This window comes from Diorhabda carinulata, chromosome 2 (assembly GCF_026250575.1).
Source record: "Diorhabda carinulata isolate Delta chromosome 2, icDioCari1.1, whole genome shotgun sequence".
NCBI classification, from domain to species: Eukaryota; Metazoa; Arthropoda; class Insecta; order Coleoptera; family Chrysomelidae; genus Diorhabda; species Diorhabda carinulata.
In genome coordinates, this window is record NC_079461.1 from 22,668,807 (window position 1) to 22,696,179 (window position 27,373).

Genomic DNA, 27,373 nt, shown 5'->3' on the forward strand with positions numbered 1-27,373 from the left:
CTTATACATAAACAAGTTTAATTATGCCGTATGGACATAAATTTCCTACAGCAAACATTGGTCATGATTCATTGTCTGGGTCTCTAATTTCTGTAAGAAATGATTCACAACATCATTAAATCCGATGTAAACAATGACCAGTGAAATTTTCTTACTTATGTCTTACTTAGAATTACTTATGTCCAAATATTTTCTGTCCCTTGTTTAAACTATTCATTTACTCTTTAACCATGATGTAAACTCATTTTTGGTAACTGATTTTATGTCTTCTTCTTATTTGAATTACATATTTACTCATTCTTATCTTCTTCCGTGTTTTTAACAGTCTTGTCTTTTCTTCCTCTTCTGCATTTTTCGGAAGTTTCAAAATCTTGTTTCATTATTCATTTTCAACTTGACATATTTAAAATATCAACACGTAAATATTTCTCTATCAACAACAATTCAGTTAATAATTATATGAAAATAATATCAAGGTAAAAATAGAAAGTTGACAAATCAAATTAATTTGGCAAACATTTACTATTCCATACCATTTACCATTCCATTTTCTTGAGATTTTCAAAATTTAAATCAACGGTAAAATCATTTCTCGACGTAGTTACACTTCTTCGCTCTTGTTTTGGTATTGATTCCTTTAAATCTTAATAATTACGGTAATCAAAGATAGGGATGGGTATCAAATTGAACAGTTCATTTTATTCCTTGAGTCTACGAGTACTTGTGTCAGCTATTTTGAGAAAGAAAATAACTTCTTTCGTCATGTTTTTTTGCTTTATTCAAATTACTATATTGATGGGAAAACTTGTTATGCGTAATCATAAAATTAATGTAAACATAGTAAAACATTCATTTGTGTTGAATGCAGAGAGAAAATTTTCTTTTTGCAGATGGGTACTGTGTATGATTTCTTATCCTTTAGGAATGCTATTGTTAGTTGAACTAATGCGGTGGCAATAATTGTGATGGTGACTGTCTAATATGTGACTTGGGACAACCAATGTAAACGTTTATTTTGAATAGAAACTTGTTTTTTATCAATCATAAAAATTTTAATAAAAAACTGTTAATATATATAAGAAAGGTCATTATTATTTTATATGAGTTGAAAGACCAGCTTCCGTCAAAAACTTTGTTCTTGTAAATTAGGAAAACTTCAGAAAAACCCACCCAGAGTAGATGACGTGAAAATAATGCCGCGACATAAAGAACTTGTCTGATACGACCCCTGGTTTCTGAGTAAATTTTACATTCGAACATTATTTCAACAGATGATTACTTATGTCCATGTAGTGTGTTTGGTGGAATGAATAATTCTACACTTCTATTTGAAGGCCAGGGGCGCCTCATGCACAACGGTTAATATTAATAAATTTTACAGGGACAACCTGTACAATCTAAATATAGCAAAAATGAATTTGTCGATAAATTTTTCAATAACAAGGTACTCTTTGTTTAACTTGATAAAATTTATGGCTTAGAAGATATGTAGATTTTTAGATCGTTGTACATACCAAGGAAACGGTTCGTAATAAAGAGACATTCATAAAATTATTATTTATTGGTAATGTTTACAGAAGTTATTAAAACACAACCAAACATTTTTAATTGAACTTCATACTGTCGATCATTGGGAAAAATTTAGTTGGTTAGCCTACAACTTATCATATCAAAATAAAAAAAAACTATAATAAATGTTCAAATTGGGTACCTTGCACTTCTACACAATTCTGAAGTCTGCGGAGAATAATTCTTTGAAATTGGAAGAGCATTCCAAGATTGTGTCTTATAGTGTCACTCTGGAAATTTATTGTTTACTGGTTTTGCATATGTATACCAAGCTTCTAAGATATTCCCAAACAAATGATTGTATTAGATTGAGTGGAACGTGGTAGCAATGTAAATGGACTTCCCCAACCAATCCACTTATAAGGAAAACTGTTATTAAGATGATTTTTACAACATTTAGGAACTGGGGAAGGAATCCATCGTGCATGAAGCATATGTTTCTGCGAATGTTTGAAGGAATATCTCATAACATGGACAGGAAATCATTTTGGACATACTTATCCAACAAATGTATCTAGAAACCAACTAGCGTAGGCCAATCTTGCTGAATAATCCTTTACTTCCATGGCATACACTGGATATGAAGGTGGTATGAATAGTTTTCAAAGAAATTTTTTATTATGATTTAATACCTTCTGGCCTTCAGATAGTAGTGTAAAATTATAAATTCCGCAAAACACACTACTTGGACTTATGTAATCATCCAGAAATTTTTTTTACGTCATACCATTATTTTCAAGTCACCTACTCACTCCTGAATTTTTTGCATTAAGACCCGGAACACCCTGTATACAGAGCTTTGCATTTAGATTATCGACAATGGAGTTCTGTCGGTTTAGACATACAAGGGACTAAAAGTTGGTGTGAATATTTATGAAAACACAATTATAATTGAATTCGATCCTGCTCTTGGAAAAAAAGGTTGCTCAGGGTCAAAGGTCTAAAAAAGAGTGTTCTATATTTTTCAAGAAAAACGAAAAAGTTTTATAACAGAAATAAACTGTATTGTCATAATGTATAAAAAAAGCATATTTTCTTACCCTTCTGATATTTTTGGAATGTGATTTCTTCGATAATCCTATTTCACAGTCCTGTTTTTAATTTAAAACTATTGAATGATAAAAAAACTAGTAATGGTAATAATGAAAGCGATATGAATTTTAAAAAACTTTTCCTCGTATACATAATCGATTTAGGAAGAAGACAAGTTAATTACGCTCGTTTTTTTATGAAAAATTAAAATTTATCCGGAAATACTATTTTCTGATTAACTTTCATTAACATAGCTTTAAATAAAAGTTGTAGAGTATAAACTTTTTGGCCTAGCTCATCTCGACCACTTTTCTTCTAAAACGCACCCTTTCACCCGTAGGACAGTTCAGAGTACTACAAAAATTGGAATTCAATGAAAAATATAGAAATTTGGATTTTGAAGAATAGTTGAGAAACAAATTTGACTTTTAAATTTCTATTTAAAATAAAAGGGTGAAATGATAAGTTTCAGGGGAAGTGGTCCAGATGAGGTAGGCCTACAATTTTAAGCTTTACAACTTTTATTTGAAACTTTTTCAAAAACCTTCAAAATATAAAGCAAAAATCGTATTTCGGAGAAGTTTCCACCTCCGTCCCAGAAATTGAGAATTTTTTTTCTTTGCCCTCAATTTTTTACGCATTTTTTCATTTATTTCCATATTATTTCAGCCGTATCTCTCAAAAACCCGATTCCACAGTCTTTATGACGGTATTATTTTTCTGCGTGTTATCGAAACGCGCGCCAGACAGTGTAATTGTGTGTGTTGGTGTAGTGGTGGTGTAAACAGTGTATTCAGTACACGAATAAGATTTTCAGTGGGGTATTTAGCTATATCCAAAAATTAGATATTTTTTAATTTTTAAATGAAATAAGGATTGAAAGATTTTTTTATAGCTAGTCGTATAATCTACAATTTTTGACGACCTATTTCATGATTTAACTTATCGTTTTTCTGAAAAACGCAAAAATCTCACTTTTAAAACCATTGACCCCAAATTCAAAATTTTCCAGGCAAGGGATCGATAGGGACTCTTTACATTAGGCTCTGTGCGCATTTTTATAGTTTTAATACTATTTTAGAGATAATTCTAATGCTTCAAAAATATAGTTTTTTATTCCAGAAGCAAAAAATATTAAACTATTAAAAGTTTAACATTCTATTTGGAAACTAAACAAAACATAAAAAAGTTTTACCTTTTTCCAAAAATGTCAAAAGTAAGAACAGTTTCTATACATTCTGTACATTTTTCAAGGAAATAATGATAACAATATATCAGTGAAGCCAGGTAATGTGAAATTTTGTAAATCCAAAATATTCATAGTTACAATATCTCATGTTTTTCATTTTTTGAATATTTGGATTTATAAAGCAGTTACAACAAATCTTATGATTGATAAAAAATTTAGTGATTTCATTCTATCCACTTTTTCGTGTCTATATTCAATTGCAATAATATTTATGATGCCAATTTAATACTCAAAACATGTATATATATTTTGGTAAAAGCCGAAAAACTTTGGAAACGTAATTTTGTGTGTGTGAAAAATACATTTATATTTAGTGAAAAATTGAAACGATTATCAAAATTTATTTTATTTTCGAAATATTTCTTCTTCAATCGAATCTTAAAAAAATTGATTATTTTCTAAATGAGATATTATTTGCAATATGAAAACTAAAACAAAAATCAAAGCAATAGAAATGAAATAGCAGAAGAATAACTGGAAAACTAAGTGGAAGATGATAAAGAACAAAAACATAAGAAACGTAAAAAGACGAAATGATTAACAAGGAAAATAATAAATAGTGAAAACTAGAGTACTTGGGACACAAAGAGAAAAAAAAAAACTTCTAGAAGTTGAGTGTGAAAAATGAGTATAAGGGAAAGAGAAGAGGGAGGTATTAAATTAATTTTTGAGAGGTATTACAAAGACTCATTTACACTATCATGTTCATGCCTTTTATTTCGTTTGGTTGGCACAATTTCAAGATACTTCCAAGACTGAGTGAATTAATATCCTCTCGAACGACACATCCTGCCATCAGGTATTACAGTCTTTCAACTACAGAAACAAAGATGAGAACCCTGGATGAATTCACTATTTGAATGTACTCGTACATCAAAAGTGAAGTGAAGAAGTGAAGAATTTAATTTATTGAAGTTGAATACTTGTTTTTACTCCCCACACTATTAATTCTGTTATCTATCACGCTAATTCGTACATTCGTGCTGTATATCTTAGAAAAATTGAAAGATTCCAAAATATATTCAATTTAAATTTAATAATTGGTTAAAAATAAGTCGAGATTTGAAGCAAATAATTTTCAGGGTTCATTTAAATACAAAAGAAATCAAGGGCTCATAATATCATAACATGAGAAACAAATTTACACAGTATATAAGCTAACGATGATGAAATAGAGATGTTGCGATGGAGCTAACAAAACTGAGTACAGACTTTTGAAAAATACCTTAGAATGAACCTCTCGTTGTTAATGTAGGATATTTTCGTTCGAACCATGGCGGCTTTGTTCATCCATTCCATGTTTTCAGTCCGAATTTCAATACTGCCAATGTATGTTGTTGTTTGTTACAAAAGTGGAGCATTGGAATTTAAAGCAAGATTGTGCAGTCAAGTTTTGTATTAAATAGGCGAGTCTGCGAATGTGGCTTTTCTTCGAGCTTTAACTAGGATACATAATTTTCGGAAGTCTACGTTTAAGATCAACCTTCTTTTGCTAGGCACTCAACTTCAAAGAATGAGGAAAGCATTGAACATGTTGTAACATCGTTTAACAATTAGAAATTACGAGCAAACATTTAAATTTTAACACTTTCACTTAAATTTTGATGGACGATTTGGACCACAATGGGACTGAAAAAACTCACACATTAGCAGAAGGACGTGTGCGTTGATTTTGTCAAGACCGAGATTCCTGACCGGAGTCTTGTAATTATTTCTTACCCCGAAATTGAAACTTGTCTTAAATAAACGACTTTTTGAATAACTAGAAAACCATTTGAAAGATTGTGACCGACAAATTAAAATCCGTACCACTTAAAAACTTCCAGATCTATTACCAAAATTGGGAACAATTCGCCGGTGTATAGTTACTTTGAAGAGGATAATATGGTATCACTTAGAAAAATGATACTAAGACTGTCTTGATATAATCTATATTATAAGGGCTACAATATACGGGGTCTTCGGTTATGAAATGTGGAATATTTTCCTCCCTTATTTTAATTCTCTTAGGATTAGCTATCACCTCTTTTATTACAAAGGTGAAATTTTTTTTATAATGTATATTTATGTATATATGAGATATATGAAGCTGTTGATAATAATAGAAAAAAAATGGATCAATTTTTGACTAAATTTAAATAAATTTTTTATTTTAAAATCGTACGCACAGAAATAGTCCCAAATTCTATTGACATGGTGGTTGGGACATCCAGTATATATGCTGTATATAATTATTGTTAATAATTACTAACTCTGTGAGTCACCGAAAAACAAAATTATACTTATTTTTAATCGCTAAGATTCATAATTCCATAAGGTAATATCAATTTCTAATTTTAAAGTGAAAATAATTTTTAGGTGTTAATATGATAAATCAATAAAAAAATACGAGTCTATTTACATTTTCATAAGGAAAAGAGGTCAGATACGGTATTTTCCTTTATTTACTAACTTACAAAGGCTAATCCCTTTTCATCGCGTCATTGTAACCTAGTTTGTATATAATAGATTCTGACAAGTTTCAACTCTTAAAATAAATTAAATACTAGAAGGTTGTGGGATGGTTCTAGCCACAAAAGATCTTCATCTACCATAGTCTTTCGCACTTGGAGAGAATGGGATACAGGTTCCTTCCTCTAAGTAGTAGAATCTGTACGCTGCGTCCTTTGCTAAACTAACTAAGGTATCAGTTCATTGAGGTGGCAATTCTCCGACAGGACTCTTGTTAGGATTCGTAAATTATTGAGTTAATACATTCAATAGATCTCTTTCGGTTATGGCTTCTCAGGAATATCTTAACTCCTGTAGATTGTTCTAGTAATTTCTTTTTTCAATCTACTATCTTTTCTAGTGTTTTGTCTTTTGTCCTGTAGCTAATTTCACAAGATTTCGTATCTAGTATGGGGTTTTGATACCATTCACTTTTACAGTTTCTTTTTAAGGTAAATTTTTTCTCAAAGCTTAGCTCTGTTTGTATTTCATCTTGTGGCATGTTGCAAACATCATTTTATGAGAGTAGTTTCGATATATCATCTTCCTTAGTGAGATTTTTAGTTTCCGCTAGGCTTTCCACTAATATTTGATAAGGTGGAAGATTTCTAGAACAGTAGTTGGGAAGATATACACGTCAGTCTTTGTAACTTTGAGAGATTGATTCTTCTTCTAACCCCATTTCTTCACATTTGAATTTCCCCGTCAATTGCATTGGGTATATGAGAACTAGTATGTGTCAAAATGGGCGTGAATTAATAAAAGACAATCCACTTATAATTTTTTGGCAAAATTGCATATTTCTACACTTGACTAATATAAAATAGTAAATCATTTTAATAACGTTATCGCAAATAACACACTCTCTAAAACAAAACCATAACAAGTGAATTTTAAGGAGCAAGCGATACATTATTCATTATCCGATAATATGATGTAATACTTTCTGGAATTATAAATCTTGCAGCCTACAGTAACGTATTACTTGGCTGTCCCAGGCCTCTGCAGCATCATTACATGTACTAACTTCGCTTTACTGTCTCTCTATCTCTCTTGCAGCAACACTCTCAGTTTACTGACTCCTCTCTGGCCCTTAAAACCCACACTCCACAATCACCAAATGGAAATTCCGATAATCCACCACCTCTCCCTAAAAGAAACAATCCCAACACTCGCCAAAGGGCCACCACTGATCCCAACAAACCTTCCTTTCCCAATATAAATGGCAAACTATCATTGGACGTTAACTTTATCAATAACGAAATTAACGCTAATGCTCCTAAGAGTCCTAAAAGGAAAAATAAACGCCCGTTAGGCCCTTTGGTATTAAGTTCACTCGATCAACCTCCACCTTTACCTCCTAGATCCACACATTCCGCTCCTACGAGTATGTCTTTGGAGGACGCGGTCAACTCGATAAATAAACAAATGTCGTACCCGTTAGTGGCTACATGTGCTACCTTAGTTAACGATGATGTAAGTAACCCTGTGAGTTTTTTTTATCTGAATAAATTCATTAATCAAGTAATCAGTTTTTATTATATCCTCAATTTGAGAAATAGAAATTTTCATACACGAAATATTCATAAAAATGAATAGATCTCAATCGGACTAACCATTCGTTGCTCTTTATGGCGACATCAGTTTCGATTATATAGAATAGAATAGAAATTAACTTTATTTCTATTTTTATTTCTATTTTATTTTTTTTATTTATTCATTTGTTCATTTATTTTATTTATTTATTTTTATTTATATTTTTAAAATTATCTCATTATCCTTTTTTTTTAAGTATCTACCACTCACTCTTCTTTTATTTTCGTATTTTGTTATTTCTACTCACTCCACAAATATTTCATTTCTGCTGCTTCAACTGGGTGTTTTAAAAAAGGTGACGCCGTCTCTATGGAAGGTAGAAAACTGAAAAATAATTGGTGTTTAGTTGGAGAAAATCATCCGTATTCAAGGTGAACGATATTTAAATACAATGTTGCCGGTGGTGTATAAGTTTCTTTTGTTCAAAGTCCTCCCAATTATTTTTCAGTTTTCTACCTATACTAGAGACAGAATGGCCTTTATTGAAACATCCGGTATAAACATTTCTCATCTGGTTTTTTGGTAACATCATCAATATTATCAGCAGCTTTCTGTGCTGTGACACATTTTTGAATAATCCGTAAATCACTTCAATTTTTTCATTAAAAATAAAATAGTATCCGGGAAAAATTACATGCAGTAATAAACTAGGATCTAATTAAGGATTTTTTTTTTAAATCTGATTACTTGATATTTGATTTTTCTTTTTCTTATGTATCAACACCAGAAGGTATTTACAATTTACAGTACTGCCACCTCACTGCTGTTTTGCGCTTAGGCTTTTAATATCTGTTGTTTGTTCACAAAATAATAATGATCTTGAATGAAAATTTGCATTTTATTAACTAGTTCAACAGTGAAGTAATGTTTTGATTGAATATTTAATATGATAATAGATGGATTCTATGATCTCGAAAATGCTAAACAGCATATTTTCATTACGATCCAAACATCTAACAAATTATTTGAAAGATGTAATTTGTTTAAATTTTTTTAGTTTAGTATAGTTCAGTAAAGTTTGAACATATGGAATTTTCAAACTATTTTTCAACAAAACACCTAAAAATTTATAACGTACGTTGTTTTTTGATATTTTTAGGATATTTTTAGGTGGACAATAAATTTAGTGCAAATATTTCAGTTTCTATTGTGAATACGTCAAAAGTAATTCACGATGATATTATACAAAATTTTAATCCTTACAACTTTTGCTCCAAACATTTTAACATATATTTTCATCTTTTTGAGATATTTTCAAAAATTGGGGTAGTTTTAGCCGTTAAAATGAAGTTTTTTTTTACAATATATTCTTCAAATGTCATAAAATCAACTCTTATTGAAAAATATAGACTTGCCTTTTGGATAGCAATTTGAAAAATACTCTGACAAAAAAATGGTCGTCATTGAATAATTTTACATTTTCAATCATCAAAGATTTAGATACTTCAGCGAGGTTTGAAGCCTTTCAATCTGAAATAACTGTCATTATTCAAATTAATTTTTTTTAATTTGTATTCGGTGAAACTGTTCTAATATTTTTTTTTTTCAACACTACATGCAAGATATTATAAATTTATAATTAAATTAATAAATATCGTTGAAACAAATAAAATGCAAATTTTTCATTATTGTAACTAGCGCAATTGATGTTTTTGTTTAAAAGTTTCTGTGTAGTTTGTTTATTGTAGTTGATTTGTCTTTAGTATCCATAGTTTTTCCTCGAGATATATATATATATATATATATATATATTTGTTGATGTATTTTTTATATAGTTTATCACTCATGTCCATTTAAAAACTACCAATGAAGTATGCGGGGTATGCCTTATAGCTGAATATCATTAATTATAGGTTGATTGCTATGATAGGTTCAAAGAATACAGAAAACAAGAAAAAATTGATTTCAATTCCACCTTGCGAAATTGATATGACTCTCTTTGTTATTTTCTTATAACAATAATTTCACTTTGACTATCTACTAACTAGTAACTGAATAACCAATGCAAATCTAATCTATCAGAGTTCAATTGAAGTTGAGATACATTCTGGAAAAATACGATGAAAGTATTTTATAGTTTCAATTAATTACTTACTTACTTTAGTGAGATAGTGTTTACAGTGTTCGTTGTTTCAAGTTGGAGAAAGTATTTTTGTACAACTGCTATTAAAAGTGACACTTTGAATGACAGCCGACAGTGTTAAAAATGGTGGTTTACGTGAAAGGGTGTGGAAAATATTTTTAACACAGAGTTGTGATTATTTGAATATTAAAATGCATTTTAAAGTATTCCATATTCCATATTCGCCCATTTTATTATCAAAATGGAGCAGTTAAAAGTGATTTTATTTTGTTCATAAATTGTTCAAGTCGCTTCGCTCAATTCACAATTTTTTTTTTCAAAAAATAAAACATCATTTTTAATACTCACATCATAATTAACTATTACCAAATGTTTTAATATCTGCAAGACTATCAATTAGAACACAAACCGTCGAGACTTCTTTCGAGATTAAATTATGTGGAAAGTACAAATATAGAGTTATTACATTTAGAGTAGCAATGCTATAGGTGCACATGAAAGTGGAAGTATCTGGCATTTAGTGATAAGTAACACTGGTCTTGGTGTTGCAGAAAAACCGAGTCAAATAACAGCTTTAATTCTGCATATCGAAGACCCAGTATTGCAATTCTTCTCAAGATCAAGACCTAACATACAATACCTTCGCAGTTTTTTTCACAATTTTCATTTGTTCAAATACTCCTCTCGATTTTAGGGTCTAAATATATTATAGATGAAAAATTTCTTTCGAATATTTGAAGAAAATTGATAAATGGCTTAAAGTTACTAACTTAGTCTGAGTTATTTTCAATATATTGATTAAAATCAAATTGGTGTCTTAGTGTCAAAGTTTTTTTTGCCCATTAAAAGAAATAATTCTTTAACATACACGGATACGACGTAACATTCATTTGTTGAAAAATTATGAAAACTGATGTGCATTTTATTATTAAGAAATAACACTTTTGATTTAGTTGAAATCTCATATAATGAGCTTTCTAAGAATTGATTTTTATAGGACATACAACTTTTGATGTAACTTTTTTCAAACTTATGATCGTATAAAATTATGGAAAAATATTGGAAAAAATGAGCACAATAAAAAAATTATTTTTAAATCATCAAGAGAATAGATAAATACTCTTATTTAGATACTTACGAGGAACTACGGATTAGAAAATGAAATGATCCTTTATTTGATTATAATAAAATAGGTTTGGTGGGTGATAACGTTGCAATTAGTGGACAAAATATTTTAATTTTATACCGACAAACTCAGAACTATAACCAGAAATGTTTTCCTAGTATTTTTACTTAAAAACTTTGTGATTTAATGTTAAAATTTGTCGCTGGAGGGCTTAATGCTTAAAAATAAATTTTTTTATTAACAAGTACTTTTCATTTCTTATTTCTTTATTTGTTATTTACTTTGCATCACTTGAAAAAATCAAATTTTAAATTTTCTTTGAAAAATTGCCTTCAATAAAAATATTTTTAAAAAGTGCAAGACATACAAGAATCTTTGTTAAGTCCAAGACTGGATCTTAAAAGACCAAGACCAATATCACTTATTACACCACAATGCCAAGACCATGAATAATCTGATCTTGGTCTCGTTTTCTCGTGACTACCAGCATTTAGAACGGGGGTGTCCAACTTACAAAGCCTCAAGGGCCAAAATTGAAACCTTGAATGAATGAATAGCAAGCATAGTTTAAGGAAGGTTAAAGTTAGGTTAAATAACTGTTAAAGAAATTTTATATTTAATTTTTAGCAAATACACACAAATGGTACAAACATATTAGTTTTATGAATTAATACAACTACTTTAGTGAGAATAAAAATTGTTATTTAATGCGAACCTTGTGGTCGATTGGCTGCATCTCCAACGATCGAATATCCACCTCTAGTTCTGTGGTAGCCAACCTCATGAGATGACGTAATGACTCACCAGAAAGCTTGATTCTATTTTAATTCTTTATATACTTCGAAGATGTACAATATATACAACACACTTTCTCATAGGTAGATACTACCAAATATTGATGACCTTTTAACTCCAAAATCTCGCAGTTTTGGGATTCTATTTTTAGTAAGTAGTTTAAAAAAGTTATGAGGTTTACTATAAAGCTGTAGACTGCTTTTAAGATTATCAATTTCCTGAAACTTTCCTGCACTCAACCACCTCACATGGTTGTACAAGAGAACACAAATCAAATAATTCCTCCTTACTAGAGACATTTTCAAACTTAGTACGAACGAATGTTAAGAGCTGACTGACATCTGTTTGATTTGTACTTTCATCCAAACAAAGAGAAAAATACGAACTTAGCAAGGATTTTTCTACTTGCTCATGCCATGCCAACAATTCTTCTTTGTAGTTTTATGAGAAAGTACGACTGATTCAAACTTTTCTGCTATTTTAGAATCTTCAAAAGCTTTGCCATTTCAATGGCACGGTTTTTAATTAAACTGCCATCAGTAAACGGTTTTTTTCCCTGGTCAACACAACAGACACGGTATAAGAGCCAAACAATGAATGCGTTTGGGAATCAATTATTTTACTAAACATACCAATTTGTTGTTTGAGCTTTGTCTTTAAACTATACTTATTTTCATGCATTGTTGTGTAATGTTTTCTCACATTATATTCCTTAGACACCGAAACAACTAGCATGCACACCAAACACTGCAGCTTTCCACAATTATGAACAATCAAGTAGTCACTTTCCCAACTTTCCTTGTAACTCCTGTTTTCACTGTCGATTTTACGTTTTACTGATTTTGTACTCATATATGTACCGGTGATTAAGTTCAACACGAATCATATATTAACTTAATAAAAGTTATCGTCTGCACGTACGTGATTACTATAGTAACAAGAAGACAATAAACTGCAACTGCCGGTAACGGAAAGCGCAGTAGTCTGTGTCTGTCACTGTCACTGTATTATATTGCCCCGCGGCGCTACATTGCAACCAAAGAAAGTGATTTGACGGCGGTTATTTCTCAACTCAACTCGAGTGCGAGTTAGTCAGACTCCAGTGGGGATAGTGTTGTCCCTCTGGTTTCGAGTCCTATCAACTCAATTTGGGAACACTGCGAGTCAGATAATTTCAAAGCGAGTCAGACGAGTTCGACTCATCCAAGAGTCAAATTGACTTGCCAAACACGAGTCGAGTCGGCAAACTTCGGTGAGTTCGGCACGAGTCTGGCGAGTACGCACTGCTTCGGATATTAAAGAACGTTGATTGATGTTGATTAGACGTTCAAAGGATTGTTACTAGTACAATCGGCTATAAAACGGAGCGTTCTCTATTAACAGTGAGAGGAGGGACAACAAGTTGCCGTTCGGCATTATTTACAATATTGCCTAAATAAAATAGAATATAATAATTGCCCATATAAGATACAACTTAACCCCGGCTTTGAAAGAGAGCACCTTTCAAGAAAATCAAGTAAAATTTACAAGTAACGATAAAATAAAATCTACAAAAATCATATAGAAAAATTAATGCCCACGGCACAAGTTAAATCATGATTTATGTTCAAGTGTTTTAATTCTGAACTTGCGGTGATAAAGTTATCGGAATACATTTCATAAGGTTTTCCGCGTCTCACGATGAATCGTCTTACAGCTGATAAAAAAGAGTCATTCGTGAGGTCAGACACTAGCTCTAAATGGATGTCGCGAGTCGCATAATAAACAAAAAGAAAGATATAGCATTTAGATGTTTTAATCCGCGAACCTTCCTATCCTTTATGAGGAAAGGGCCACAATAGTCGTGTAAAATGGAAGATAGATTTTTTGGTAGGTTTCCAATGTTTGGCTCTATGGTTTTGCTCCAAAACACTTTGAGCATTGGTGATTCGTCTTTCTGGATAATCTACGAGCCGATAATGGCCAATACCTTTCGCGAATTGATTATAAAATTTGCTAAGCTCCTGAATATAATAGTCTAACGTGCTCCCGGCTAAAAAGAAGTTTTGTGAACTTTGTTGGATGATAGAAGAATAGGATGTTTTTTTATGATAAGGCATGGCTGTATGTTTGAGCCTTCTATCAACTCTTATTATCATTCCAACATTGTCCAGGAACGGGGAGAGCTTTGATATGAAACCCTTGAGCTTAGATGGATTTTCCAAATGATATTCATTTTATCCTGAAATGATTCAGCTTAAGAAATTTTATAAGTTTCTACGTGAGTATGAACGGTTTTCCGAAGTTTTGAAAATTCTATCTGAACACAGAATAAAACTGGCCAATGAGCCATTGGATACCGTACCAATAAATGTTGAGGGAACGTAACTCGTTAGGCATAATACCACGAGATATATGGGCCGGGGGGTTCTCGGATGTAGATATGTATCGCCAACTATATGTTTAACTTATCTTGAATCCTTGCAACTCGATTCGCTACGAAGGTTTGTAGCAGGTTAGGCTCACTTTTAAGTCATCCTAATACCACCGCGGAATCTGACCAGCAAACTATAAAACTTTTGTTAATGTCCATGAAAACCTTGACGTTTTCGATTGATTGTACAAGCATATGTATGCATACGACTTGACGATTTACCTTCAATTCATAAGCAGTTTAATTTATTGCGAAATTGTAGCCAACGACTATGTAAATGGGTTGGTAAACTTTCATCCCAGAATAGTTTTTCGGACCATAACTCTTGAAGAGTCATCTTGGCGAGTATAATAGATGGATTCAAAAGGTACAAAGGGTCGAAGAATTGAGAGGTTTCAGACACAAAAAAAGATCGTTTGGTAACATTTCTGATAAGGGAACTGATGCTATAAGTTAAACTAACAGTTTGACCATTTCAAATTGAACCTAATATTTTTGTGTTCTCGTGCGTGCCGAAATCGATTTAATCGGTTTTATCAGTTGATTCAATTCCTGCCAAGACTTCAGATGAGTTGAAAATCCATTTTCGTAATATGAACCCACTCTTTTTCAAATATCAAGCAACTTTAGTAGCTATAAAAATTTCATCGTTTATTGAATAGGATCCACTAAGAAAGTCATTTCGGAAATAATTGGTAACTCTTTCTCGCAATCTAAACCAATCTGATAAAACCATCTTATGGCCAAAAATGCTGCCGATTAAGTCCCATATATGACGGTAGTTAATTTGTAAGCTTCTTTCGAGCATCACGGTTTTCACTCCATAAAATACGCTGAAGAGGTCGCTGTTCAGGATTTATTAAACACATTCTATATATTTTCTCTACATCTTTCACGATCACATAATTGTATTTTCTGAATCTAATAAGGGCAGAAATCAAATCGGGTTGTATGATTGTACCCACCATTTATATGTCGTTCAAAGAATAATTTTAAGAATAACCTGAAGTGGTTGCGCAAGAAGCGTCAAAAAGAACTCGTACTTTAGTAGTAAGGCTACTTTCTTAAATTACCCCCTGATGTGGCAAAAAATGCGACTGTTGGCTATTTACATCATTGATCTTTAGCATCTGTCCTAAACCTATATACTCGTTCATAAATTCACAATATTTACCTTTAAATTTGAGCTGGTGTTAAAATTTTTTGCTCTAAGGATAAAAATCGCTTTCGTACATTTTAAAGTGAATCACTTAAAACCTCAGGACTTTTAGAAGAATTGTTACTAAAAATTTTCCGTTTTTGTTACGTCGAAAAGTTTCTACAAAATGTGTTTCACAAATTGCTTCTTTGGGGGGTTTTGAAGTGAAAACCACCTAAAATCGACCGAGTCATTTATCTATTTCCAAACGGGTTGGTAAATTTCATTATATGACATGAGATACATTCAATGAAAGGCAGCCAGAAATGATCCATCCAAATGTACTCTTTGGCAAAATTGCATTATGGTTTTTTAATTTTATTGCTTAACGCATATAAGATGCCAAAAATAATCAGCGTCTCTAAGAATATCAACTTTACACAGGAAAGTTAAGCAATACCTCTGTGATTTCGTGACTAGACTTTTAATGCTAAAATTGTTTCGACGGGATCTACAACAATTTTACTTTTAACAGCAGACTAAGCCTGGCTTAAGCCACAAACCTTGATATTGATATGTGATAATTCGAGGTTTAGTTTGTTTGCTAAGCCTAAAGTGATAACTTAATGCATCCACGAGAGATGGCTGTGTAAGAAAAATATATAAATACGCAAACAGAAACGGTTGACTAAATACTTGATCATTGAAAGAAGTGCTTCGTGAAAAAACAAACAATGCTTTAGGGACCTGAAGTATTTTCAGTTTTTAGTGCAGGCTTGATAGGATTAGAAATATGTAATACATTATGGTAGCGCCCTTTGCTAATTTTACAAGAATTTGAACATTATTTTATCAAGTGACAGTTTATACACCATCTCTTTCTTTTCTTCGTTAATAAGATAATTAACGCTTAGTTTTTAAAAATCCACACAATCTTGAAAATTATTTTAGTCGAAGATATAAATTGATTTTGGATAGTTTTCTGACGTTTTTACTATTCTCTAACGATTGTAAAAAGTCAGTGCGATCTTCAAGAAATCTTGTACATTTTTAAGAGTTGATTTGTCACAAGCTGCTTTTTTCTGTTCCCATTCACGCGAAGTATTTGATCTAATTTTAATGAAATTAAATATATTATTAAAGTGTCCCCATTTTCATTGGGTTCTTCGAGAATTTTCAATGCCCTTAAAGGTTTTGTTACATTGGTCCTAATTTGTCTAAGTGATTGAAATGACTGTTCGTTGATTTTTATTAAATTGAACAAAGGTTTCTCACGGTTTTGTATTCAATTCCGATTATTATATCTTTTGCAAATTAATTCCCAAGCGGTTACGTAGCTCGCGTCAGAAAACTCTAGGCTATCAATAAATTCCAGAGGGCCGATCGAGATTTAGAAAAAATTGTAATTTTCGCCTCAATTACACCTCTTTACGTGTTAATATTTCCAAGTCTGCCACAATCGTTTCCATTTTTTAGTTATAACCATGATATAAATAAAAGATAAATAGGAACCTTTCTAATTTTTGAAAAAATCTTACTAAAAAGAAAAATAAATCGTGACCGGCTTGTGAGAGAAAAGGTATACGGTAAAAACTCCGTTTTTTGCAGAATATGATATGGTGTGTAAAAACTCCGCTTTGAAGGTTCAAAAATAGTTTTGTAGGATTAGTTCGATAAGTGAACTGTATCTGGTTTATTTTCTTGTGCTTCATTGACTACTGATAATGAAACACAATAAATGTAAGAGACTTTGCTTTTATTATAAATTATATTATAGAACGTTGATTGATGTTAATAGACGTTCAATATAATATTGCTACTGCTACAATCGGCTATAATACCGAGCGTTTTCTATTATCACTAAGAAGAGGGAAAACAAGTTGCCGTTCGGTATTATTTACAATATTCCCCAAATGAAATAGAATATAATAATTCCCCATATATAATGCAACCGTATTTACTGCTGTTTTTGTCTAGAAAAAACACAATAACTGATATTCACTTATACCTCTCTCCACATCTTTCTAACATAGTCTTATTTTTCCGATAATGAAAAATGTGCTTAAAGAAAAACGTTTTGATACCAATCATGACATCTAGCAGGACACGTTAGAGTAGGTGAAATCCATTTCTGAAGAGGCAAGTATTCAATGATAATATGATAACTACGTTGCTAGCTGAAATTTTATATTCCTTTTTTTAATTGGATAATAAACAGTATTTTTTTATAACATCTCTAGAAGGGAATAAATGAGGTTAGCTTTGGACAGAAAAACAAATAATATCGAATAAGAATTGATCAGAATTTTATATGAATATTTTCCAATAATTCAATTTCTAAGAGTGCGTAATGTTAATGGAAATAGTGTATTGTGCCAAAAATTCAACAAATGTGTAGATTAGGTAAGAAAAGTACTTTCCCCATATGTTGCGTACTATACTTTTTCTACAGCTGTACAAATATCCATCTAGTAGAATTTGGAATAGATGAAAATAGATAGTATTATTAAAATAGTAACTACTGTCAGTAATCATATGACTGGCTGAAATAAACTATGCGAAATACATCACTATTTATAGCAGTTGTAGAAAAACGTTTCTCGAAGAAAACTATCGGTTAGGTAATAATGAAATAAATATATATTTTCTTTGGTAAAAAATAATAACGACATGAACTATAAAAAAATTTATCATTTCCTTATAAAGTATCGGCTAAGTGGCATACCCTAATTTGTGAACACAGTTGTGTTTATAACAATGCTTAATCTGTGTATTGAAAAATAACACGGGCACATATTTCGAATGTATCGAGAATTTTCGTTTTTCAAATTATTTCATTTAATTATATTTCATTTATAATTGAACTTTTTCACGCGATATTATCACCATACCAAAACCCAACACGTTCACACCATTCTTAGCTCTACACTATTTCTGATAAAGCTTTCGCTTTACTAATGTAATTAGCTGGTAATTTTATTAATTAAAATATTTACACTCTACAAATCTACAAATTAATTAGTCATTTATTTTTAAATTTGTTGTATTCAGTGGTTTATTTCAAAATAAAGGTTATCATTCATTTATGTCGGAACTGATTGATAAATTTGATGTTTTCCCAGAAAAATACGCAGCTGCATAGTAATGACGTCTTAACAAAATTTCGTTTAGGTATTTAATGAATATCGATGCTAGCGAATTATTTATTATTCACAATAATCAGTAACTTTATATTTACTCGTATGGATATACAAATTTCACGAGTAAATTATAATATCTTTTAAATTTTAATTTTTTTTTCTAATTTATACAATTTTACCCCTATACTATAAGTAAAAGCCAAATGCAATAACTTCATTATTTCGTTTGCTGTACATATTCATGGAACCCGTAAAATGTCGAATATAAATTATGTATTGACATGCGTTAACGTGAAAATGCGATTCCTTCGTTCAACCCCCTTCTGATAAAAGGTACAACCATCAATTTTCCAAGTGAGAAGCTTATGATATTCGGTTATCTGACATATATGATAATTCATTAAGGATATAGTTATAAAAAAATGTTTATTTTCTCAAGTACAATAGTAAATAGAAGAACTAATAAACTGAAATTGAATTTAGGTTATTGCACTAATAAAAAAATATTGGAGTTGTTGATGCATATTTTATGAATCCGTCTATTGTAACTTGTACCCATTTTTCTGCTCTTACAATAACATTTGTTACAAATCAGGTACTCATGTAGGTTTTATGTTTCATCAGAACTTTCCTCCGAGTGCCTTTTTCGTACTGTGCTCGGAGCTTTTTGGGAATTGATAGTTACCCTTCATTTCTTGCACCAATCGTTGAGAGAACTTATCTTTGAGATTAGCAATAACTAACTTTGACATTTAAGAAACGGTTAGTGAGCTATAAATATACCAATTTCATTGTATATGGTAGGCGGATAGCCATAAGCTTCCTAACAAGTTTGGTGTGTCAAACCTAATCGAAAGCCTTCTAGAAAAATAAATTGGGTTAACTTCATATTTACTAAAAATATCAGAAAATAGTTTTCCGAAACATAATGTTGAAAACTGTTGAAACAAAGGACAGTGGCATTGATAATGCGTGGTAATAAGATAATATTTGTAAAAAAATTGTTAAAATATTGTAGAGGAAAATCCCTTTAAAAGACATAACAGATCAGTCATTGAAAATATAATAAGAAACGTTCTTATAATATATCTGACGGTTGAAAATGTTTTTATATGTTTAAAAAATATGTATATCTGCGATCAAATATTATCTGAACGAATTGTATTTCACAGTATTTGCTATGAATATGGGTAAATGTAAATAGCTCAATATATCAATTTGTTTTTATTTGGATAATCACAATCGGTATTAAGGTAAAAATGAGTTTAATCTTTCATTAAAAGGGTGTGTAGACATTTTCATAATAATATTTTATAAAAACTTCTGAAGATCTTTTGATCAGATCTTTTTTATTAATAGTCATTCCGGCTCATGAATGTTAACATATTTTTTAAACCACTCAAGGGCGAAAATAACTAACAACCCTGCAATCTCATAATTCGTTCTACTTATTTATTTTAATTTACAGTCACCGAATCCCACGCATCATAGAACAAAGTCTAGTCCCGAAACTTTAACAGGGACACATGAAAGTAGTAGTAATTTGAAAACGTCTGAAAGCTTAAATGATTTAAATAGACAGGAAGATTGGGAAACACCACCTGGTACACCACCACCACCCTATCCCAGTCCGCTGTCTTCAAGAAAGGAAGGAATAATAGGAGTAGAAGAACAGCAATTTGATGAAGTAAGCATTTTAATATGATTCACTGTTTTTTGTATCTAAGTAGACCTAAACTAAAGTAAAAACACAATAGTAAAACTATTCAATATTCCAATTTTTTATAAATAAAGAAATGAATTTTTTGAAAGTTCAAAAAATCTAATAAAATCCAGAAGAAAATGTACACTTTTTTTGTCAGAAAACCAAAAGTACAAAAACTACAAACCTCAGTGACATGTCGATTACGTTGCTCATAATAATTAAATTACAAAAAAAACCCGTCAGCTCATCGTATTTACAACTTGTACAATTTCACTCTGGACTTGGAGATGCGCAAAGACCGGAAACCGCACTTTAAGTAAATACGATGTCTTTACACTCATACAGGGGCGACTAGTACATAAGCGCTGCAATGCTGCAGAGCTTTAATACAAATTAAGAAAAAAAATGATAATTTTTTTTATCTCGATTTTGAACATTCTCCGACGTCTTCCGATTTCTAGCTACCATCTATCTTTATCCTACCAAAGGTCATCTATTAGTTCTCTCCCCTGCATATATTTGCCCTCTCTAGTGTCCACTTCGGAACCTGTTTCGGTATTCTGTTGTCTGACAGCCTTTATACATCATCATACCAGATTAGTTGTTTAGTTTCGATATCATCGATTAAAGTGTTTCTGGCTTCCTTATGCTGTCATATCTTATCCTGTCTCTCCTGGATTTACCGGCTGCTCTTCTCCAGAAGTACATTTTTGAGGATCTTGTTATGTATTTATTATTTTATATTATTCAGTCCCAAAATATTTCATTCATCATATATGTATATATATAGTTTTTCTGCTCTGTACATTTATCTCTTTGAATGCTGTGCCCGCTTTGTGTTTTTCTTCTTCCCAAGTACTTGTATTCCTCGCAGTGTTTTATTTGTGTACCAAGTCGACTCTATAAAAAATTTATTATTCTATTAAGTGTTATTTAAGTCTCATATTCTCGGAAGTTATGATCATTAAAATAAATTTGAGGAAAATTATTATTAATCAAATTCATTGTGTGTGACTGATATTATAGCATCCTTTAAAATACGGAGAAGATCGAATACAGCCCCGGATCTAGGAGAGGAAAGTCGAAAAATATGTCGTGGGTAATCAATTAAAAGATCGGCAAACTTTTTGTTGATTAAGTAATTTTTATAAAATAAATTATTTTTACTGTATCTCGTAAATGTTACATATAAGAGAGCTGTTCCCTTGCTCCGCCCCTGACGAATTTACAATGAAAAATTGGCAAAGATATTATTTTTTAACTAGCTGTTACCTGCGACTTGGTCCGCGTAAAATTTAACGAAAATGTGTAGTTTCTGTTTGCATCATTTACAAAAATTTAATAATACTATATTTCGCATTGAGAAATAGAAAAATTCAATGTTATAATTCTACTTTGTGAAACGATGCTGTGCTCTTTATTTTTTTGTTTTCCTTGTTGATTGAAAAATCTCCGTATATACAATAATTGGTGTTTGATTTTCTGGAGCTAAACGCTAGTGGCACGTAAAGTAGCCCATGAATACAGAAATCCTTAATTATATCTATGTCAGCTTTGCATAACATTCGCCCTTGTAACTTGTTGCAGTTTTTTTAATTCATAGAGGAAATTCGACGATATTATGGGAATTCGTAATATAAACAACTTTTTCGTTTTTTTTTAAACGACTTATCGCACTTCCATAGCAAATAGTTTTGCTGGGAAACTTTCACCTCCACTGCGGGCTCCTGCGTCGCGGTGGGGCTCGGACGGATTGTATGTCCTCTGTTAGTCGCTTTCATCTGAACTCCGCTCATTAGTCATTATGGCACCATTAACAAATATTTCTTCATAGTGATGAGTTGCCTTTCTTGTGATTACTTCTTTTCTGTTTTGCTCCCTACGTCTCCCTTCCCCTGCTGCATGCAGGGATGAGGAGTTCGGGTCTATCTATTATCTTCTAATGTTGCTGTGTGTTTGGACCTCTTTGTCTACTGTCCTGTTCCTTTCTTTTTAGAATTTTTTCCACCATACTCTCAACAGCTTTTCATTTAAAATCTGCTTCCATCATGATCTGCACTATATTTTCTGGTCGTAACTCAGCTCTTACTGTTATTTCAGACAAGTTTCTAATATCCGCCCACGCAGGACATCTGAAAATTGTGTGTTCTGCATTATCTATCTCCGAGCTACAGTATAGGCAGAGGTCATTTTCAGCTTTACCTATTCTCTTAACATAACTTTGGAAGGAGCCATAGGCTGTCATTGTTTGGGTCAAATAGTATCCAATTTCACCACAGGATCTCTCATACCACGGCGTAATATCTGGTGGCAGTTTGTGAAGCCACACGTCCTTGTCGCTGACGTTCCATTTATTTTGCCATTTCTGTACCGTTTCTTTTCGAAGAGCCTTTTTCTCACCTGCTGAAGATCTATAGGTATTATTCGTGCAAGTACTCTTGCAGCCTCGGTTGAGATAGTACGATAGCCCCTGCATATTCTCAACGCCTCTCTTCTTTGTACTCGGCTGGCTACGGTGTTATATTTGTTAATCTTTAGAACACTTCCCCAGATTGGAGCTGCGTATAATAGTATAGATTCCGCCACGCATCCAGAATCCTCCTTTTTGCTTATTAGGCATTAGACGTTCGCCTTGTTACTCACATATCTGAGGTGTTCAGTGAACTTGAGCCTTGGGTGAATGGCGAGACCTCCTATCTTAAGTTCTATTGGGCCATGACGTTTCTTCCCAACTATCATCACAGCTTCTGTTTTCTCGGGAGCTATCTTAAGTCCAACTGACAACTTTTTCGCATCTAGACATTATCCAGCGTTCTATATTCTTTATAGCAAGGACACTATTCACGAGTACCTCTACAAAGTTTCGATGGATTTAAATTACGGAGTAGTATTCATTCTAATTCTAGTTTATGAAGAGGTAAACTAAGCATAATTATACAAATTCTATTGGATAACTAACTTGCAAACTGTTTTGGATATAAAGGTATGTTTGATAATATCCAGGAAGCATATCTAATATGCACTGATCAAAAGTTTGTTTAAAAGCATCTGTCAAAATTTATGGTACCTACCGTTTCAGACAATTTGTTCAGGTTCTCACTAAAATTTCAATCTAGTTGACTATTGAGTTTTTTATTGTTCAAAGACAATACGCCTACACAAATGAAAGAGTACATTATATGCTATATAAGTTTGACTGACAACTAGCGTTCGGGACGACCAAAAACTTCAACAACCGACGATCGAAGTCAGATTATGATTAGAGAGATATCAAAAAGCGAACTTGCTTCGAACAAGACCAAGACTATTCCATCGGGGTAAAGTGATTGCAAACATTTTTTGGGTTAATCATGGAATTGTGTGAATATCTTCAAAAAGCGACCGCATTAAAAAAAAGAAAGTGGTTTTCCATCAGGATAACGCACCTTCTCACACTACGTTGATCGCAATTGTAACATTCACGAATTAGCTGACCGCCCACCGTATTCACTAGATCAGGTCCCTAGCGACCTTTTCCTATTTCGTAAGTTTGAAGTCTTACTTGTAGAATAAAGATTTTCGTCAGAAGAGGACGTTATCGCATAAGTAAACGCGTCTTTTAAGAAAAAGTTATGAAGGTTAGAACATCGTGGGACTAAGTGTATGGACTTAAAAGAAGACTATGTTGAAAGATAAAATCAATTATGAAAAAAATTTTCAAACAACCTTATAATATTATGTATCACGTGGTATGAGAGACCACCATCTTTAACTATTCTTCTGATAGCCACACGACAATCTTGCAACAAGAGATTGTGGATTTTCTAACATTTTCTTGTATTGTAGCAATTTTTCCTATATCATATGATACTGCAGATGCTCCTAATGTATCTACCAAGATTTTGTGAATTTATGTTTAGGTCACCTCTTTTAAATATTTTTATAACGAAATTAAATTATTAAAGGTTCTTAATTGAAACATTGTTTGTTAATTCCATGAATAAATATTTGATTTATATACATTCACATTTAGTAGATACACACCAGGGTTCGGCATCAATCCTTATAAAATTACAGGGAAAATCACTAAAATTCTTTCTACTATTATGCTAGATCATTACATGAGGTTGCCACAGCGTCCGGTTCTTTTACAGTATTGTCACATACAACGCATTCTATGGATATTAAATGTCATCGTACATATGTTATCTGCCACGTGTTTGTTTGTTGTCGGTAGATCACTAACGAAGTAGATATTCTTATCCGCTATTTTGTATCCTCTGGTTAGACCGAACAGAAGCCAGAATAAGTGTCGTGTTGTGTAGTGTCATTTATTAGGATACAAACTGGCGGAAGAAAATACTCATCTTTCTAGTGCCCTCTTGTCGGACGAATCAAAACAGATGACAATGTCTCTTTATAGATAATTAAATAAGGATCTTGATTTTTACAATATTACCAAAATATTTTGATGAACACTTAAAATTAGTCGAAACGTCAATTTTTATCTATCTTTTGAAAATTATTAAAAAAAATAATTTTGAAACAGAAGAGACCAAAAATGAAGAACATTAAGAAACATAAACATATCAAAAGGTCTAAGAAATAAGAAATTAAAGATATTTTATTAAATATATTAAAATAAAGATCATTTTATAATTTTGTCCGGATAATAATTTTCTTTCATTGCAGTTTTTACTTTTTGAATAGCTAAGAATCTAAACTCAGGATTTGGATAGATCTTTCAGCCAAACTTATTATCACTGATCTTTTTTGTGACATAGGATGACATGAATTGAAGTTTAAATATCACGAGGACCAAGCTGGTTTAGTATACCATTATGTTCTTAAGTTATTGTTAATCTTATATAATGTGACATCAAGGAAATTGATTTTATTATTTTGCTCAACCTCGATTGTGAATTGAAGTTTTTTATGATATGAATTGAATTTTTTATGTATTTTTTTAATTTGATTCTTTGGTACGGCAGTAATGCAATCATCTGCATATCGACATTACCAATTGTGCTATAACACTTGAAATGCAAGCCCCCATAGCACAACCATCAATTTGTTGTATATTTCACTTTCATATTTGAAGTATGTTGTTATTAGTGTAAGTTCTATAGCTTTATTAAATTAGTTTTCAGGTATTTCTGTATATTCTTTGACCCATTTTTTTATTAATATATTTCTCACATGGTAATAGAAATATTTGTATATAAATAAACCACATCTAACGAAATAAATGCATATTCGTTAGGAATTTTTATACTTTTAATTTTTTCTTTGAAATCCCATGTCAGGCTTGTGCAGCTTTGGTAAACCATATATTTTAGGGAGTAAGGCATTTTGAATTTTCAATTTTTTTGCATCTGATAGCGAAATAAATAGTTGTTCTTCCCAAGATCTAATTAGATCATTATTTTGTTTTTGATAAGAATTCGTAGGGTCTAGTTTAATTTTTTTGTAAGATGTCTTATTGTTTAATAATGTCATTTTATTATTATAATCTTTTGATTTCATAATAACAATTTTATTAGGTTTATCTGCTTTGAGATTTCTGTTTTGATTCATAAATTCTTTGGTTTTAGTTATATTTTGAGGCTTGATATTGCTCTGTTATTGTTTGTTTCTTATTTATATATAAAATTTGTGATATTACAAGTATCAGATCTTAATAAATAAAATTATTAAAAAACTAATTTTAAAACAAAAGAGACCTTAAATCAAAATCATTTAGAACAATTTCTAAAAATTCTCTTATTCATGTATTAGATTCCGTTTCAAGAATTTTCGAATCTTTATAATTTAATTTATATTTTTTTGATATTTCATGGTTCGTTAATGCAGATTTATTTTTTTATCGTATTGATGACCTTTTAGTCTGTTTTCTATATACTGAGATGTCTGCCCTATGTAGACATTGTCACAATTAGTACAAGGCACTTGATATATAACAATATATAATATTACTTCTTTTGTTTTTTGATGTTTTAGATTTTAATATAGTGACTTATACTTTTTGAATAGCTAAGCTAATGCTAACCTATTCAAACTACGTTATTTCTTCTTGACGTTTCGCTTCTGACTAGAAGCATTATCAAAAAACTTGATCGAAAATTATTAAAAATAATTTTAAATATTAAATATGTATACATTCTATAAAATATGAAATAAAATTTTTGTTAGAATTATTTTTTTAATGTCAAAAAAAATAATGTCTGTAATGAATAAAATCTTCAAATCTTAGTTAGTTTACGGTTTTTGTATTTAATTTTAATATTGTCCCTTTATTACTATTAATAATATTATATAAATCAGAAAATTTTACGCATTTAACAATTAATTTTTATATTTTATCGCGTTGTTTATTCAATGAATAGTGTATGACTTTTCTAAAGCCCATTTAGTGCCAATATTGACCACGATTAAAAAAACTGCGTACGTATCCAAATTATGACTATAAATGTTGAGATACTTTGGTGTGTTCTAATAAAGTGTGGTTTTAAACATAAAAAGAAGTAAGAAAAATTTTTGAATTTACAAAGTAACTCTTTAGAACCTTGAAGAATCTATTTTCACAGAATTCCAATATAAAATTATTGTCTATTAGAATAGAACTTTACAATAGTTATTTCAACAGTGGGACGCCGCTGAAGATGGCAGAATCTCCTGTTGATTTTTTCTTTCGCCGAATTTTTTGCTTCTAAATTATGACAGAACGCCAATAAATAAGATATATTTTTCTTTATTGGTGGAAAGAAGATTAATATTTTCATTTATTCTCTCAATAAGACAATTAATGTGAACATCTATATACTAGCTATTTCTGTAATTAACGTCATCTTCCATACATTGCTACTCTGTGGTAATTTTCAACAATTTAGGGCTTATGGTTTCTAAATTTCTCGATTTCATTATAAAAGACAGTTTACATATGGTAATGAGTTTTATGCACCTCATGCTCAGAAATCATAATAATGATGGGGCATCATTCATGCAGTTACAAAAAAATTATCACATTTTTTCTGTACGCAGTTGAGCGGACAGCAATC

At 31.2% G+C, this 27,373-nt stretch overlaps 1 protein-coding gene across 5 annotated transcripts in view; it reads left to right on the forward strand.

Annotated features, from left to right (window-relative positions):
• The window catches only part of LOC130890798 (rho guanine nucleotide exchange factor 12), a 234,869-nt gene that overhangs the window by 39,323 nt on the left and 168,173 nt on the right, over positions 1-27,373 (forward strand). For 3 of the 5 annotated variants that reach the window (XM_057795119.1, XM_057795120.1, XM_057795121.1), the window contains exons 6-7: positions 7,400-7,816; positions 20,100-20,318. In XM_057795119.1, coding sequence (XP_057651102.1) covers positions 7,400-7,816; positions 20,100-20,318 — 636 coding nt within the window. The remainder of the gene's footprint in view (positions 1-7,399; positions 7,817-20,099; positions 20,319-27,373) is intronic. The other 2 variants (XM_057795122.1, XM_057795123.1) reach the window with 1 other exon arrangement.